Source organism: Gallinula chloropus (assembly GCF_964237585.1).
Source record: "Gallinula chloropus genome assembly, chromosome: 5".
Taxonomy (NCBI): Eukaryota; Metazoa; Chordata; class Aves; order Gruiformes; family Rallidae; genus Gallinula; species Gallinula chloropus.
The window spans coordinates 69,214,795-69,230,520 of NC_140090.1; the positions used below are offsets into that span (position 1 = coordinate 69,214,795).

Below are 15,726 nucleotides of genomic sequence, written 5' to 3' on the forward strand. Positions count from 1 at the left end.
TTTTTCAGGGTTTGTGGGTTCTTATTAGAATCTGTTTGTTTAAACAGGGTTTTGAAAAGCAGGCAGGAAAGATGCTGATCAGTTTGATTTCATCAGGTGAGGATAATCAATTGATGGTTAGGTAAGAAAATAATTTTCCAATAAAGACAGTGCAAATATTTCTGACATTGGGAAATGGGAAGCTAGGCAGATTCCTTAGTGATCAAAGAATTGTCTTAATGGAAGAGTTGAAATTTTACTGAATCCTTGTGGAACTACTTTGCCCTCATAAAGAAAACAACAAAGATTTAACAGCATTCAGCTACAGAAAAGAGGCCATATAAGTACCCGAGGTATATACCCCAGGTTATACCCTTTCTTACTTAGTCAAAATTGCCATTACTTTCAATGATGGTTTGCTAGAATAAAGCTTGAATAAAAAGTTCAGGAATTGTTCCAGTAAATAACAAATAACTGAAAACAAACTTGTTTACTCCTCATTCCTGTATTCAACATGTATCTGGGAAGGAAATAAATCTGCTGCGCACCCCAGGGTAAAGTATATTAATCAACCAGTTATCTTGTTAAGGGAAAGTAAATGACTCGCTGTGCTGGCTGAATGCATCACCATGCAGAAACTTTGCAGTGCTGTTAGCAATCCGATACTGACTGTCAGCCATCCAGAAGCTGCTAGAGAAGTTAAAATATCGGAGGAGTGCAACAGCAGTGTAGCAATACATTCACAAGCCCATTTTATATTGCGTGGCCCAGAGCCAGCTGAAAATCTATATTATTCAGGTGTACCCTTTGGCAAGCGTTCTTCCACTGAGGCAAGGGTATTCTGCTCCTCCCTCAGCAGCAAGATATGGACGATCTATGGCATCCCATTCAGTGATGGATTTTAGATCGTATGATAGTTGCAGTAACAACAGCAAAACCTAACAAAACAAAACAAAGAAATTCCACAGGGACAGACTAGATTTTTATCTATTTCAGATCACTTATTTTCATTCTTACAGGAATGTGAATGATGCTGTTGTTGAGGAAACACATGCATCAGGATGCAGCAGGCTGCTTTGGGGCAGTTAAGGACAGGCAGTTAAAGTCCCTGTGTTACTGTATTTTATATTTTTTTAAAGGTTGCTTAAAATTGGACACATGAGGACACAAACAAGTGTAGAAAGAACCTCATTCCTCTTTCTTCACTCTGAGACTGCCAGGCACGAGCTGCTGAGTGCACAGGAGCCATGAACCCCACACAAGGAGACTGCCAAGTAGGGTGCATCAGTCAGCCAGTTGCTCCACACCCTCTAGGCCCAGAGCTCAAGTCTTCCCATGCCTGTCGTAGTAGATACAGCTGCAATCTTAACAGGGAATGGCACATAAGCACAGAAGTTGTTTTTACATTAACATTAGGATTTGGTCTTTCCCCTTCCTTTAGTCCTGTTCCTGTTTCTTTGAATTTTAAGAAGCAGACAAGGAGAGCTGCAACAGAACTCCTTGAAGGATAGCAGAGGCTCAGCTCTACTTTTATTGAGTCTGAAGGAAGACATAGAATCATTTGGTTGGATGTTAAAACATTCATGATTTCAGAATTGCTGTGTATGATTCTCAGATGCAGTTATTTTTTAATAGGTTTCAAAGTGTGACAGGAGACCACTCTTTCTTCTCTGAGGTACTTGGCATATGCAGGGAAACTCTGCTATCCTGTCAGGAAGATGTATGTAGGCTTTACTGACCTGTTAGACAGGTATTTGTAGGTTTAAGTGGTGGCTTGACTTTGAGACAGCTGTTCAGAGGTAGCAATTCCTGAACACCAAAGGACTTGTAGCTAAGTGCTCTCATCTTTCAGGGAAATCTAAAGATCTAAGTCAAGCAGGTGATTAAAGAGACGTAGGTGCCTAACGTACAGATAGGTGTTTCTAGAAGCAGCTCTGCAGTATGTCTGACCCTTTGAGTTCATCTATCAGATCAGTCAGAAGTGAGAGCAGAAGCTGGGTCTGCTGGGAATCCCCATCCCAAGCCTCCATCTGCAGGACCAGCTAATCATTAACAGCAGAGCTCTGATAATTCTCCTTTGATTCATCTGATATTTTAAAAGTTGAAATGGCTATTGAATAGCTAAAATGCATGCTGTCACACGGACACTAAAATACAGAAGAGACTTTTTTTTTTTGCTTGAAACCCTGTGTATAGTAATTATTAGCCAGCAAAAGGTTCCCTGTTGTTTGCTTTGTAGACTTATTCACTTAGAATATTTAGATTCCTTGTTGATAAAATTTGTGGCAACCTCTGAATCTCCTCCAGAAGGCTTTAAGAAAAGCCACTACTAGAATGTGAAACAAAGGTTTGTTTAGAGTTCTCTTCAGTCCAACTGTCAAGCTGCAGGCACAGTGGAAATAGCTGGAATATTTACATCGATCCATGCCGTGTCAAGGGTAATTCTCACCTTCAAGAACAGCTCACTTTTGTGTATATGTGTGTGCTTGTGTGTTCCTGTTCACACATATAGAAGAACAAGGGATAATTAATTGATCATCATCTGCAATGTAAAGTATAAACACTATGATTAAATGAGCTACTCTGATTAATGATTTTATAAACTCCTGTGTAATGTCAATATTAAATAGTGAATTGCAGCTGTTATTTCAGCGAGGCATCCATGACATTTTGCCTTGTGTCCCAGAGTTCAGTAGTTGAAAGACGAGGAGGACATGTTACCTTTTTCCTTGACCATTGGAAAAAAACCCCACTGTTTTCCCACACACTTCTTAAGAAAGACACAATAGTACCAGTACCTAGCAATAATAATAAAAATAATAGTAAGTTTCAATTGCACTTTAGCTGGAAATGTCTGTACTTTGTTGTTTCTGGAATATGGTAATAATTGAGCATTCAGTTCTTTCTGTTATAAAAAAAAAGTCAAGGGTGAAGACCTTAGAAGATGCTCCAAGGTGTTTTTTTTCTCTCTCATTAAGCAGTTTTGAAAATGCCAGTCAATTTGGTGCAGTCTGCTCTGTGCCAAAGGAAACAGATTTGCTCTTGAGAAGCATCATTATCAACTGGAGGGATAAGTCATAAGACAGGTTTAATTTAACTCTAGATGGAGTGGTGTGAATTTCATCAAAGACAGGGAACTGATCCCAGCCTCCCCATCAAGTTGGTGGCAGCTTTTTAGCAAGAAAACCCCGAGTGTCACATGCAGTATTAGTGTTGCAATGTTGTGAAAGGGCTTCAGTGCCCTGTTTCGAGCCTGAATTAATTTGCCCAATAACCCCCCTCACATTGGACAGTTAAAGGACGATCTGTCTGCGTGATGATGACAATACAAACTCTTCCAGGGAGCTGCATGATTGCGAAGGTGTTTGCTGATGGATGTGGAATAGACAAGAAAGAGCAGGAGCTTTTGAAAAGTGTTTATTGGGAAAGTTTATGCTGCACATTTCTCATAGTGCTGGAGGCAACTTCCTTCTATTGTTATGAAATTTGTGAAGGTTACTGTATGCTAATTTTTTCTACACCTCATAAAACTTTTAATCAGAGATGTCCTGAGCCAACAGCTACTCTATTAGGTATACACATACACACAAATAAGTATGCAGCTTGTACAGGTAAAGTCACCATGACTAGATGCGTGTGTCTATGTATGTATTTAGTTCAGATTTCAGTGTCCTGGTTAACACTTCTGAAAAGGGATCACAGCCCCATAAGGATGCTCTGCTGCTGCGTGGCATCGTAAACAAAATGGCTCTGGAGTTCAGCATAGTGCTGACATTTTGGTTATAATGCCAATAAACAAGAACCCCCTGTGGCACGTTGACTGACTTGTTTTCCTCACCAAAGCCTGTAGTGTGCTTACAGACTTACTGCGTTGCTCTCTCCACCTTACTAATTAAAATCAGGATTTTTAGCTAGGTTAAACGTTTTGGGGTTTGCCACCATACACTACACTGCAGACTTTTGCTGTACCTCTTTATATTACTGGTTTTTTTCTTTTGCTCAGTTGCAGGAGGCAGGAGCTAACTAAATCAAATTTACTCTGAGTCAAAGAGTTTGGGATTTCTTGTGTGTAGGGTTTTTGTAATCATTTGTGTGATAGAAAGCTTTTGGTGCACAATAGGATTTTTGTCTGTCTGGTGGAGAAGGCTGTTGGTGTGCTACTGTGCCAGGTGAATTTGTTGAATTATCTACTTGGAAAGACAAGCTGATAAAAACGAGGAAGCTGGGACTTCATGGCCTATTTCTGCTGTGAATACATCTTCATTAAATGTACGGTCATCCATCGTCTCTGGCTCAGAATGATACCCTGGGCTAACTAACAAGATGGGTCATTTCAGGAGTTTCATAGAGTCACGGTGATAGAGAAGATGATATATAAAATGCAGTCTCACCTTTAGAGCTAACACCAGGAGCATTGGTCTGTCCCAGCATTTCTGACTGCCTCCCACTCCTTGTCAAAGCAGTCAAGTGCCTTGGTGTAATTCTGGGGACATGTCTGATGGTGTTGATGGTCCCTCTGGCAGGGAACAATGATCAGATTGGGCTGTGCTGGTCAGCAACGATAGCTGCTTTTACAGTAGGATTGTGATGGCAAAAGTGATCCTTCTTGCTGTAGACCGAACCAACTCGTGACAACCAAGTCCTGAAGAATCAACTGAAACTTGCCAAACACCTGCCAGTCCTCTGCAGAAGGAATTCTTTTTTCTCAGTTTGTTATTGAGCAAGCAGAACTCTGGCTTCTGGCTGAGACAGCAGCTAGTTAATTTAGGGGAAGGCAACAATATCTCCCCCAACCCCAAATTAATAGACGAGAGGCTTAGGGATGCAGAAACATAGCGTCGTGGCCAAACCTAAAGGCAGATCTGTGGGTTCTTCAAAGCTCTCCTGGAAAACAAATCTAAGACAGGAAGGGCTGTTCTAAAAATAATATGGAGTTTTATTTACGCAGTTAATACCACAGGTACTCACAGAGGCGCTGAAATTCTCTTTGGAATGCCTGAAATTTGACTGTAACTCTCAATCTGAGTCTCCCAGTGTGCCCTATGTACACAAAATGAATGTGCCCTCATCTCTACACCATTGGCTTGGCTCTGTTTATGCCATAAACCAATGAAGCTCGTTGACATTAGGGACTCAGTCCTACAGTCAAACACCTGCTGAATTCCATGGGAATTTTACCATGGGAAGGATCACATATAAAGCTTTGGTACTGGCCTAGGCCTGCTCTGAAGTTACAGAGAGATCTGATGGATTGTCCTTCACCTCAAAAAGTAGTGCCCTATAGTGTGTTTTTGATTTTAAGTTCTTTTCATCTCAAGAATGTGTAACTCTAGCAAGAGGGATGTTGGGATTGCAGCCTGGCATGAAGACTGTGGGGAGTGTGAGGGGTGGCAGTGTGTGACAAGCCTAAGAAACCCATTTTATGAGGGCTATGATGGATTGACCTATTCCTGCCCAATGGGTGTAGAATTTCTCCAACAACATCTGCACAGCCTCCAACAGAAATAAATGGAGTTTGCTGACTTCCACTTTGACAAAATAGTGTCAACTGCCCTCCAGCAGGCACTGGGAGAGGTCAGTTTACCCTCTTGTTTTTGAATTACTGCTACACTGCTGATTGTCCTTGCTGACATGATTTTCTTGCCAGTGTCAGGATAACTTCTATGCCATTGGGTTCTCAGACATTTTAGGGAATGTGCATGCATTTTACTTGTTTCCAAAAAAATCCCCAAACCAAACCAAACCAACCCAAATCCATCCTCTGGGAAAATGATTTTATGCACTACAACTGAAAGCTACTTTAAATACAACTCACACATCAGACACGTCAGGTCTTTCTACGTGTTCTATGCTGTATCTATTTACAAGATATCTACATGTAATACACATTGCATAGTTTGTCTGTCCTTTGAATATAGACAGATTATTTTAGAACCCAAAATAGTTCTTTACTATTTTGTGCTGGTTTGTTTTGGTTTTTTTTCTTGGGCATTCCTGATTTCTTATGTTTAGAGATAAAAGTACCTGCTGTAAGCAATGAATTCTTGGTGGCAGTGTCACGTGTACCTTGTGACCAACTTAGATTTATTTTGGACATTGCTGTTTTAAAATTAATTGAGATTAATTGAACTCTTTATTTATGTATGTATTTTTGTATCCTGAGGTAAAGTGTCAGAAATTATAGAAATGCCAACCTGTAAATACAAAGTTTTGCTGATGAGGAAAGAAGTATCGAGGATTCACTTTTAATGTTTGGCTGACATATGGTGCTTGTAACCCAGTGACAAATTAATTGACTAGATGTAAAAAAGATGGACAGCGCTTAGCGAGGAAGGACAGGATATGCATTATAAGACAGCTGGTTCTGCCTCTGTTGGATTATGGAGACAATATACATTGGACAGCTAACGAGTCTCTGTTGCATAAGATAGATTCTCCTTATAATAGAATTGCACGCTTTGTCTCTAAATGGGGTTATTATACACACCATTGCACAATGTTTGAAGAGCTTGGTTGGCCCTTGTAGAGGGTTAGGAGAGAAATAAATTGGAAAACAATTGCATGTAAGACCTTCAATCCATCAACTGCTCCATATTTATCCAAATTACCGTTACACTCTTCCAAAATACAAATCTATGATACTTTTAGGGGTGGAATGTTAATAGTGACCGGACGGATTTTGACAAGGCAGATTTTTCTTTTCCTGTTGTTTTTAACTTGCTGTAAAATCTTACTTCCTCAGGAATAATAGGTGGTAGTGGAAACCACTTGTAGTAACATAACAGCTCTCTACTGTGAATAAATTCTCAATTTAATTTTTGCCACTATGGAAACTGTAGTCTGAGTCTCGGGAGATTTTGATTCTTCCAGAGATAAGCTGTGAACAACTTAATTTCTAAGGAACCCTTCCTCAGTAATATTCAGAGTTGAAGGACAAGGCTTGTGAAAGTAATTTATGGTTTGAAGTGCTTCCATTTCTGGGTCCCAACTTATGACTAGTGCATGATTTTCAGAAAATGCTGAGGCATAAAAACACTGGACTCATTATGTTCTTAAGACTGTACACCTAGATTTTTACATCTTCAAAATAACAAGCTGCTGTTGAAAATCCTGGCTCAATCACTAAGTCCAAATGTAGCAATTCTAGGTGATGTGATGGCACTGTGACCCATATTGATGGAAGAATTCTGTGGTAAGAGTTGAAGAGAGAGCTTATCCAAAAGACAGCAAAAAGGGGTTTTGTCAAAGCTAGTGTAAATAATCACCTATCCTACCTCCTACTTGTCATTTTTGTCTTCTTCAGTTAAATCTTTTGTCTGCTAGTTTGACTTCCAATCAAATAGCTCTCTCTTAATTCCATCTCTCTGCGTACCAGACAAGGATGGGATCTTGCTAAATAATGTTGAATAACAACAATCTTAGTCTGACAGTGTAGGTACTAAAAATAATGTAATATGGAAAGCTATGAAGATGACTTTCTTCAGTGCTTTATTCCTCGACTGAAAGCAAGTACATCCTTAAAACACAGTAGAAAGCAATCTTTGAATACAGAAAGCTGTAAGTGGGTCCATGGTGCATTTTCTGTTTGGGCATGGTTATATCCAGTTCCCACAAGCATACTGTTCCAACATGAAGGAAGAGGAGACACATGACAAAGAGAAATTACTTGGTGATAATTGTGCTGGTCACAGTTGTTGCTGTTTATACTTTCTTTCCGTTTCCCAGTGCTCTTGCTGTTAAACTGAAAGGTTACTTTTATATATATATATGTGTGTGTATGTGTGTGTGTGTGTGTGTGCAAAGCAGGATGAAGGAGTTATTTTGTACAGTCCTTCCCTGACATTTCTATAGCCTGCTCACATCCTGTTGGGTGAAGCTGTGATCCTGAGCGTAAGGCAATGCGGCTCAGAAGAAGAAAGGTTGCAATAAGCACAGTTACTAGTAATTAATTTCCCACCCCTGGATATTTTTCCAGTGACTGCTTTAAGTTCTCTGTGGTAGAGCATGCTCACTGATGACAGTGTTTAAGAGTATTTCATTCGTGGTTCGACGTAGCTGGATGTTTCTCTTAATGAGCTCTCCCACTGCTATCACAACATCTTTAAATACCTTATGGCTAGTGAGGAAAGACTGACACACAGGCAGATTTGTTTCTGCAAATATCTTCCTGATTGAGTCGCGTTTTTCGGCGAGGTTGATTTCATCACAGGTTGTGGTGCTGCTGCTGCTACTATATTAGTTTTATAAGAGCTCTTCTTGTCTTTTTCTCAGGAAAAGGAGAAACTGTATGTGGAACTGAAGCACGTCTTGGCCCGGAAGCCTGGGCCTGAAGCCGCGGAACAGTTGCAGCTCTACCGGCACACTCTCCGAGAGAAGACTAAGCAGCTGAGAGTAAGAGGTGCCTTTGTCTCTAGCTGAGGGGCTGCCAGGGTTGCAGGATGACTTCACAAGCGATCCTGTGGAGCACTTCATGAAGGTTTTTGATGATCAATGTGCATGCCTTAGTATATTAGATCAGGAAAATAAGATTAATGTTGCATCTCCTCAAGGGAGAACCAATAGCAGTAGAAGAGCTTTTTTTCCACAATATGCTAGTTTGTTTCATTAAAATAGAGGAAAAGTCTTATTAGAATACTAGTGTGCAGCACAGTGCTGTAAATGCTTTTTGTGCGTGGGCATTCTGGGACACCATCAGTTTTCCATTACGCTTATTCTCCTTTCCTTTTCTTGAACTGTTAAGACCTTTAATGAACAAATCAAAGCCATTTTGTTTTCTTTTGAACAAACCAGCAGGAATGCATTGAGAATCTGGTCTTAACTTCTTGTTATTTCTTTTGCAATGCATACATGTATGTTAGACTGGCGACTTTTACAGGGATGACAGGAGCAACTTGTCCTAACCCCTTGTCACTAGAAGGGGGGATTTCCTGCTTCTGAAGGAATCTTGTGGGAAACTTTGAAAGCATGATATTAAAAAGTGATTCTTTGATAGAATAAGCTGATCTTCCCTTGTTCTTGACTGCATGAAAGATCAGTCTCCCCAGGAGTTCATCTACTTCTACAGCTCCTCTCTCTGTTGAAGTCATCATCTCCTGTTCACTCATCATAATCATGTCTATACTAACCATGAGGAAAAAAATGCAGGAGCAGATGGGCCCTTAGGAAACAAAGAGGCTGTTATGCAAATCTTAGCTTTCCGTGGAGAAGAAAAACAATGTAGAAAATGTAAAATAGAAGCCAAAGTTTAGCTAAACTGAATGTGATTTGAAGTTTTCCATACGGTTCCCATTTGTCCTTAATGCAGTCAATTGCCACTGTGTATTTCAGGCACAGTGTGCTGTAGTGTACTGGCACACATGCCATTTTGTGCTGCCAGGTCAAGCTATTATTCTTCTTAGAGAAGGAAAACATGCATGTTCCTACTTTCTTTAAAGTTTACTGATTCACATGAAAGCAGCATTGTATTCATGTTTACACTGCCTGGTACTACTTTGCTTGTGTCGTTTGAATTACTCCATGTAACAACGTGGATCCCTCTGAATAAACCCCATTATTTTTAAATAAATCCTTCATTTTGGATTTGTGTCCCAGAACATTAAGAGCTAATATATGTATTAATATAATTCCCTAACTTTTTGGAGCATACTGTATATGTTTTATTGTGGTTAAATGGCATAGCCATGATTTACTAAATTGTGCTTAGGTAAACACAGGTGATCAAATGAAACATCATGATAGAAAATGAGATGTGGTGGAAGATGGTGATATCTTATATTGTCAAAGGAAAAAGTGCTTGTAAAAGTACTAACATGTGTAAGTGAAACTAACATCTCCTGTACCTGCTTTTTGCTTTTTGTTTGATAGGCTTTGTCCTCAGAATTGAATATGTGTGAATCACAGAGCCAAGAATACAAACACGAAATCGAAAGACTTGCCAATGAGCTACAGAATGTGAAAAAGAAATATCTGGCCCAGAAACGCAAGGAACAACAGGCTAAGTATGGCAAAACAAGTTTTGTCTATACAATTTTCTAAATAAACTAGGGTTTTTTTTCAGACTCCACTTTACCCTTGTGATCAGAACATGTCCAAATTTGACTGAGGTGCTAGAATTGTTGTCTAATTTTCCTGAATGTTATAAATCATGCTACTTCAGTCTGGTCTGGATTTGCCATGATCTGTGGCCAGGACAAGAACATCCAGCAGTGATGTTGCTTGCATGTTCTGCAGTCCAATTAAATTATTCATACCAGTGAGATGGTGCCCAGAAGACACAGATTAGTGTCCAGTCTCCTGTGTCAATCCGTAAAATCATAGAATAGTTTGGGTTGGAAGAGACCTTTAAAGGGACCCTGCAATGAGCAGGGACATCTTCAACTAGATCAGGTTGCTCAGAGCTCCGCTCGACCTGACCTTGAATGTTTCCAGGGATAGGACACCTACCACCTCTCTGGGCAAACAGTTCCAGTGTTTCACCACCCTCATTGTAAAAAATTCCTTATATCTAATCTAAATCTACCCTTTTTTAAATTTAAAGCCATTACCCCTTGTCCTCTCCAGCTTTCCTGTAGGCCCTCTTTAGATATTTGAAGGCTGCTATAAGGTCTCCCCAGGGCCTTTTCTTCCCCAGGCTGAACAAGCCCAACTCTCCGCCTGTCTTCATAGGAGAGGTGCTCCAGCCCGCTGATCATCTTTGTGGCCTCCTCTGCACTCATTCCAACAGACCTCAATGCATTTTGCAAGTTATAATTGTAATGAAACAGCATCTGATATGGGGGTCAAACTTTTGTAGTGGCAGCTGCATAATCCTGGTATAAGAACAATGTCATTGTTGTTTCCAAAATGTGGTAGTTGTGACTGATGACTGTCCCCTTCTGGTGACAGACGTCATTGTCGATAGTTGCAGGGACGAACATTCCCCATCTGCTTCTCCTTCCCTTCCTACATCCAGATGGAGGGATGTGAGCAGTGCTGAGTCTGGCCTTGCTAGATGTCTTACCGTTCTGCTGTAGAGCTCAAGAACTTTCTTGTAGGTATTTGTTGTCTGTGCTTAACCAATAGCAGTTTGATGGCACCTCTCTTCTACTCTCAGTCCACAACTGAGCATTCACCTGCTGCTCTTAATGAAAAGAAAATGCTCTTAGTTGCCTGATTTCTGGCCCATGAAAGTGACTTAATCTGCAGAGTCTGAGTGGAGACTGTTCCGATAATGAATCTCTAAACTGGGACACCAAAACTATAAGTTACTGGACTTTACTTTTAAAGAGAAGTTTCTTAGATTTCTGCAGTTAGATGGCATGGTCTGTTACCATTTTTTTTCTGTGTATGCCTTTTGTCTTTCCACCCTCAGCCTGTCCCTTCCTCACACGCTAAAGCCAACAATTCTCTACGTTGCTGAACATAATTCAAACCTGCCTGTATCTATTTCTTCCTTAATTATATTTCAGCCAGCAAACAGTTTTGATGACTAAATTAGTAAAATAGTCAGTGATAAGCAGTGGCTTTTGTCCATCTGCAAATTGCATAATGTTACCTTAATGTTTGGAATTAGCAACAATTGTGCAGTGCTAATGGCCTTCCTGGAGCTTTAGAATCAATATGTGAGGCTACCATAATGCCTGATAATCCATTTCCAGCAGCTAAGTATCCTCTTCACAATAGTTTTAATATTTCCATTTTGGACCCAGGCTTCATGTTTCTCTCTGTTCATCAGATGAGCAGAAATCCACCCATGTTTTGTTGTTATATAGTACCTAGAATTAATTCCTGTCAGAACTGTTCAAAGAAACAAACCTGTTAGGGGCATAACTACTTTAAAGTAAAATCAAAATAGTGTGTGAGGTGATGGTGACTGAACTTGGGTCTGTTAATCATACACAGTGAGTGGAATTTCGTGTTGCAGGTCAATTAGTGCTGGTGTCATTACGCTGTTTGTAGGTTCAGCTCCCATTAGTGCAGGTTGTCTGATGGTTGTTCTTGTGGGCAGGCATGGCTGTAGTCTGATGAGCACCATGTCTTTGTGACATCTGTGTCTTGGAAGTACATTCAGATGCTGTTAGTGGTGCTTCTGCAGGATGATAGCATCTCATTGCTCCCTCCTCAGGCTGGGAAGCTACCAGCACCGTGCTGTCAGCCCTGACTTGTGCTTCTCTTGTCTGTGGCATGGCAGAGGTGGCCAGGTGCTTCATTCTCCTCTGGCCTTCATTCTCTTGTTCCCCAGACAAACCTGTTGGACTACATCCTGCTTTGAGGGATATGCACACCCCAAGGCATATCTGGGCATATCGGCCTTGCATAACCACAGTTCCTGTCACCTCTGGACTCTGCTTTGTGCTGCCCAGTAGCAGTAAGAAGGAAACAACCTTGTTGTGCAGCCTTCCTTCTCCAAACTGCCAACTCTGCATGACATGTCTTTTGCTTTCTGCAATAGAGAGAACCTGTTGTGCAGCCAGATCCATCCCCAAGGAGCCCTTCACCCTGACATGCAGCTGTTCCATATCCTTCCTGCCTCAGCCTGTGCTGGACAGGCACTGCCTGGTGTGTACTAGCCACAGAGCTGGGGCCATTTGATTTGTATGGCTTCAGGTTGCTCTCCATCCCCAGCTGACACAAACGCACTGACTTGGTTTCTGTCACACTGCCTAATGTTAACATCATGTCTGAAATAAATGTGGCTGGTTTTGCTAATAAAAAGAGGATCCTGTCAGGACAATGGCATTAATAGTGTTGCTGTGAAAGAGAAGTAATACTCTGAGATAACCTCACACAAAGATATCATCTAAAGCTTTTATTGATTTGCACAAGACAGTTCTGGTTTGTGATTTAAGGTTTTGATACTGAACTAATGCAGCTTTCCATGGGATGCTGAAGGAATATAATGAGTGGCAACAGGAATTTAGCTTTGCTTTGTGTTCAAAGTGAAAATTCAATGTTTAAGATTTTGGTTGTGAATTTGGAATCCTCTTTTCTGCTCTTTGATTCTATTGCCTTTCCCAGCTGTCTTAGGCTTTCTTTTTCTCACTCTTCCCATTCTCTCCTTCCTCTTCCTGCACCTTCTCTATTTCACTGTTTTTCCTAGGTGCTTCTAGCACTGGGGTTCCAGTTTGATCTTGTTAAGGATTGGTGAGAAAAAATATGAAGCTTAAATCCACATCGCAGACCTGTTCCTCCAGTCCTGTGTATGTAAATAACTGCACCAAGGGATGGCAGTAGTAACTGGGAGCTTTTGCACGTGGTTGCTTGCACATTAATTCTGCATAATATAGTACAGTATTCAGCTGCATAGAGTTTTCCATACTGATGAGCACATCTGTTGGCTGTCTCCATGGGAGCATGAGAAAGAATGAGCGTGGACTCTGGATCATTTTCTCCCCCCCCCCCCCCAAAGTTGAAAGCCCAGTAGTGCCACAGGATGAGCCATCTAAATATAGCAAGTTAGTTTTTAGTGCTGTCAGCTGGCACATCTGCTGGTGCTACACTGATACAATTAAAACCAGTAACAAATGGTTTTCATGGTTAAGTTAATCTGTGCCACCTTTTGCCTATTTCTCCACCTCCATATGAGTTAAATTTGGAAAAGGAAGCATAACTAGTCATCCTACAGGGTTTCTCAGAACTTCTTCCTCTCCCAACACAATTGTTTAGGGACAAAGAAAATCATTGATTCCAGGAATTGTTTTCCTTTCCCTCACTGGGGGCTGAGAGAGGGTACTTATGGGACAAGGCTAGATTTTGCAAAAGCATGGTTGCATTCACATTTATGTCTCAGTCTCAATGACTGAAAAATAAAAGTAATGGCACTGACCTTCTCTGTAAAGCTTTGAGACCTCTGCTGTTACAATAAACCAGTACTTCATAAAGCTCCACTTGGGTAGTTTTAAATATCTCAGGACCTTTCTCTGAAACCTCCAGGTATATCTCAGTGAGTTTGAAATACTGCCCTTCATAATTGTTCTGCTGTGCTTACCTCCCCGAACTCCTAAGAGTGGAACCTGCTGAGCCCTTGTTCCCTCCTCTTCAGGCCATCAAATTCAACAACTTCCTAGAGCTACCACTGCACCCACAGCACACAGGTAGTTTTCTGCAAACATCACAGGCAGGGTAATTATCACGAGAACTTTGTTAGAATGTGAAGACACTATTTACTTGTCATTTGTTAAAATTCAACAAAGAAAAAATATCTCCTCGTTGTGCCTTTGATGAATGTAGCTGTTTGTTTGAAAACAGACATATACTTGCCAGAATGGGATGGTGATTAGAAATCTGAAGTCATGGAGCTCATGTACAAACTTGCTTTAATGAGGTGCTCTGACCATTTTGGGGAGTAGCACGAAGAGAGCTCATTTATTTCTAATTTTTAATAATTCCAAAAAAACATCAGTAGGCTTGTAATTAGATCCAAACAGACACCTAGTCTTGGCAGTTTAGCCTCCCAGGCTTTAATCAACATTTTTTTAATGATCTCTTGATACATGGTTGCATCAAAGAAACTTTGGAGGACACAGATCTCCTTAGTTTGTAAACTTCACTGGGCCACAGAATGAAATATGTATTTTCCTTTTCTTTGTTTCTATTTAAAGGGAGAAGGAGCGATCCTTGGCTGACACGGAGCCTGAATTTCCACACCACAGACCTGACGCTCCTCGCTTCACTGGAGGGGGCTTTGCTCTCAGCAGACCCCTTCCCAAAGTTACAGCTTAGAAATGGACTCATCGATTCCCCTTCCCAGTTGCTTTTTAAACTCTTTTTTTTTTTTTTTTTTTTTTTTTTTTTTTTTTGTGCTGGGTTTCTTGAGAAACTGTAATTTGAAAAGAAATTCAGAATCCACATTCCCTCTGAAATCACAGTATTGTCTTCAGGAAAAGGCGTTTTACAGCGGAAATGGTGTAGTTTTGGTTTTCAAACTGTGGACCAGATCTGCTCATATAATGCCAGCAGAAGTAAAGACCATGCAGATATTTCTTCTTCAATACTGTGTCTCTATTTAGCACTTTAACACCACAAAATGCCTTAATATGTAGTTATTTCCCCTTTATTTATCTCTGTTGTAAGAACTCGCTCCATTTATCTTCTGAGTCAAAGCACCTGGAAGAAATGAGAAAACAGAAAAGAAGAAAAATTAATAGGCTGCTGTTTCAAGCCCTACTGAGCAAATGCAAAATTAACAAGTCTTTACTTAGATGTACACATGTAGCAGGTCTTTGTGCAGGCAGTATATAATAGGGTTTATGCAGTGTTTGCTGGAGTTGTTAGTAAGATCAAGGAATTTTGTGGCCACAACGTACATTATTAAGAATGCCATTCTGTTTACTCTGGTAGACACAAAGTGACATAATTATGTCTGTTAAACTGGGGAGGCTGTGCACACTGACTGGGACATGCTGTTCTCCCACATAAATCCTTCCAAGCATTCGAACTTGGACTTGAAACATGGCAAACTTTGCTCTTTAATTTCTAGACACTTGGGCATTTTTGTAACTTTCAGAAATTGTTTTTGTAATACAGCAGGAGCCCTCCAACCTTTTCAGCCAAAAGAGATTTAATTACCATTCATTAACAAGTGAAATAACAAAGCCGCGGCATGAGGTGCTGAAGTATAGAAAACTTTCAAGCTATAAAATAAAATGTTTTGAAACTGATTTGTACATGGAAGCTTTTTCCCAGCCTGGGGGATAAAAATACTTGTCCAAAGAGATATGCTGATAAATATTTCACATGCACCAAAAAGAAAAAAACCTTTGCAAAGAT

General features: G+C 40.5%; 1 protein-coding gene across 1 annotated transcript in view; it reads left to right on the forward strand.

The window, feature by feature from the left end:
- Nucleotides 1–14,679, forward strand: part of CFAP58 (cilia and flagella associated protein 58) — a gene marked incomplete at both ends in the record, with an annotated part of 65,133 nt that extends 50,454 nt beyond the window's left edge. Inside the window, 3 exons of the mRNA XM_084264641.1 lie at nt 8,251–8,370; nt 9,844–9,977; nt 14,559–14,679. Of these exons, the coding sequence (XP_084120767.1) occupies nt 8,251–8,370; nt 9,844–9,977; nt 14,559–14,679 (375 nt within the window). The remainder of the gene's footprint in view (nt 1–8,250; nt 8,371–9,843; nt 9,978–14,558) is intronic.
- Between the last annotated feature and the right edge of the window lie 1,047 nt (nt 14,680–15,726).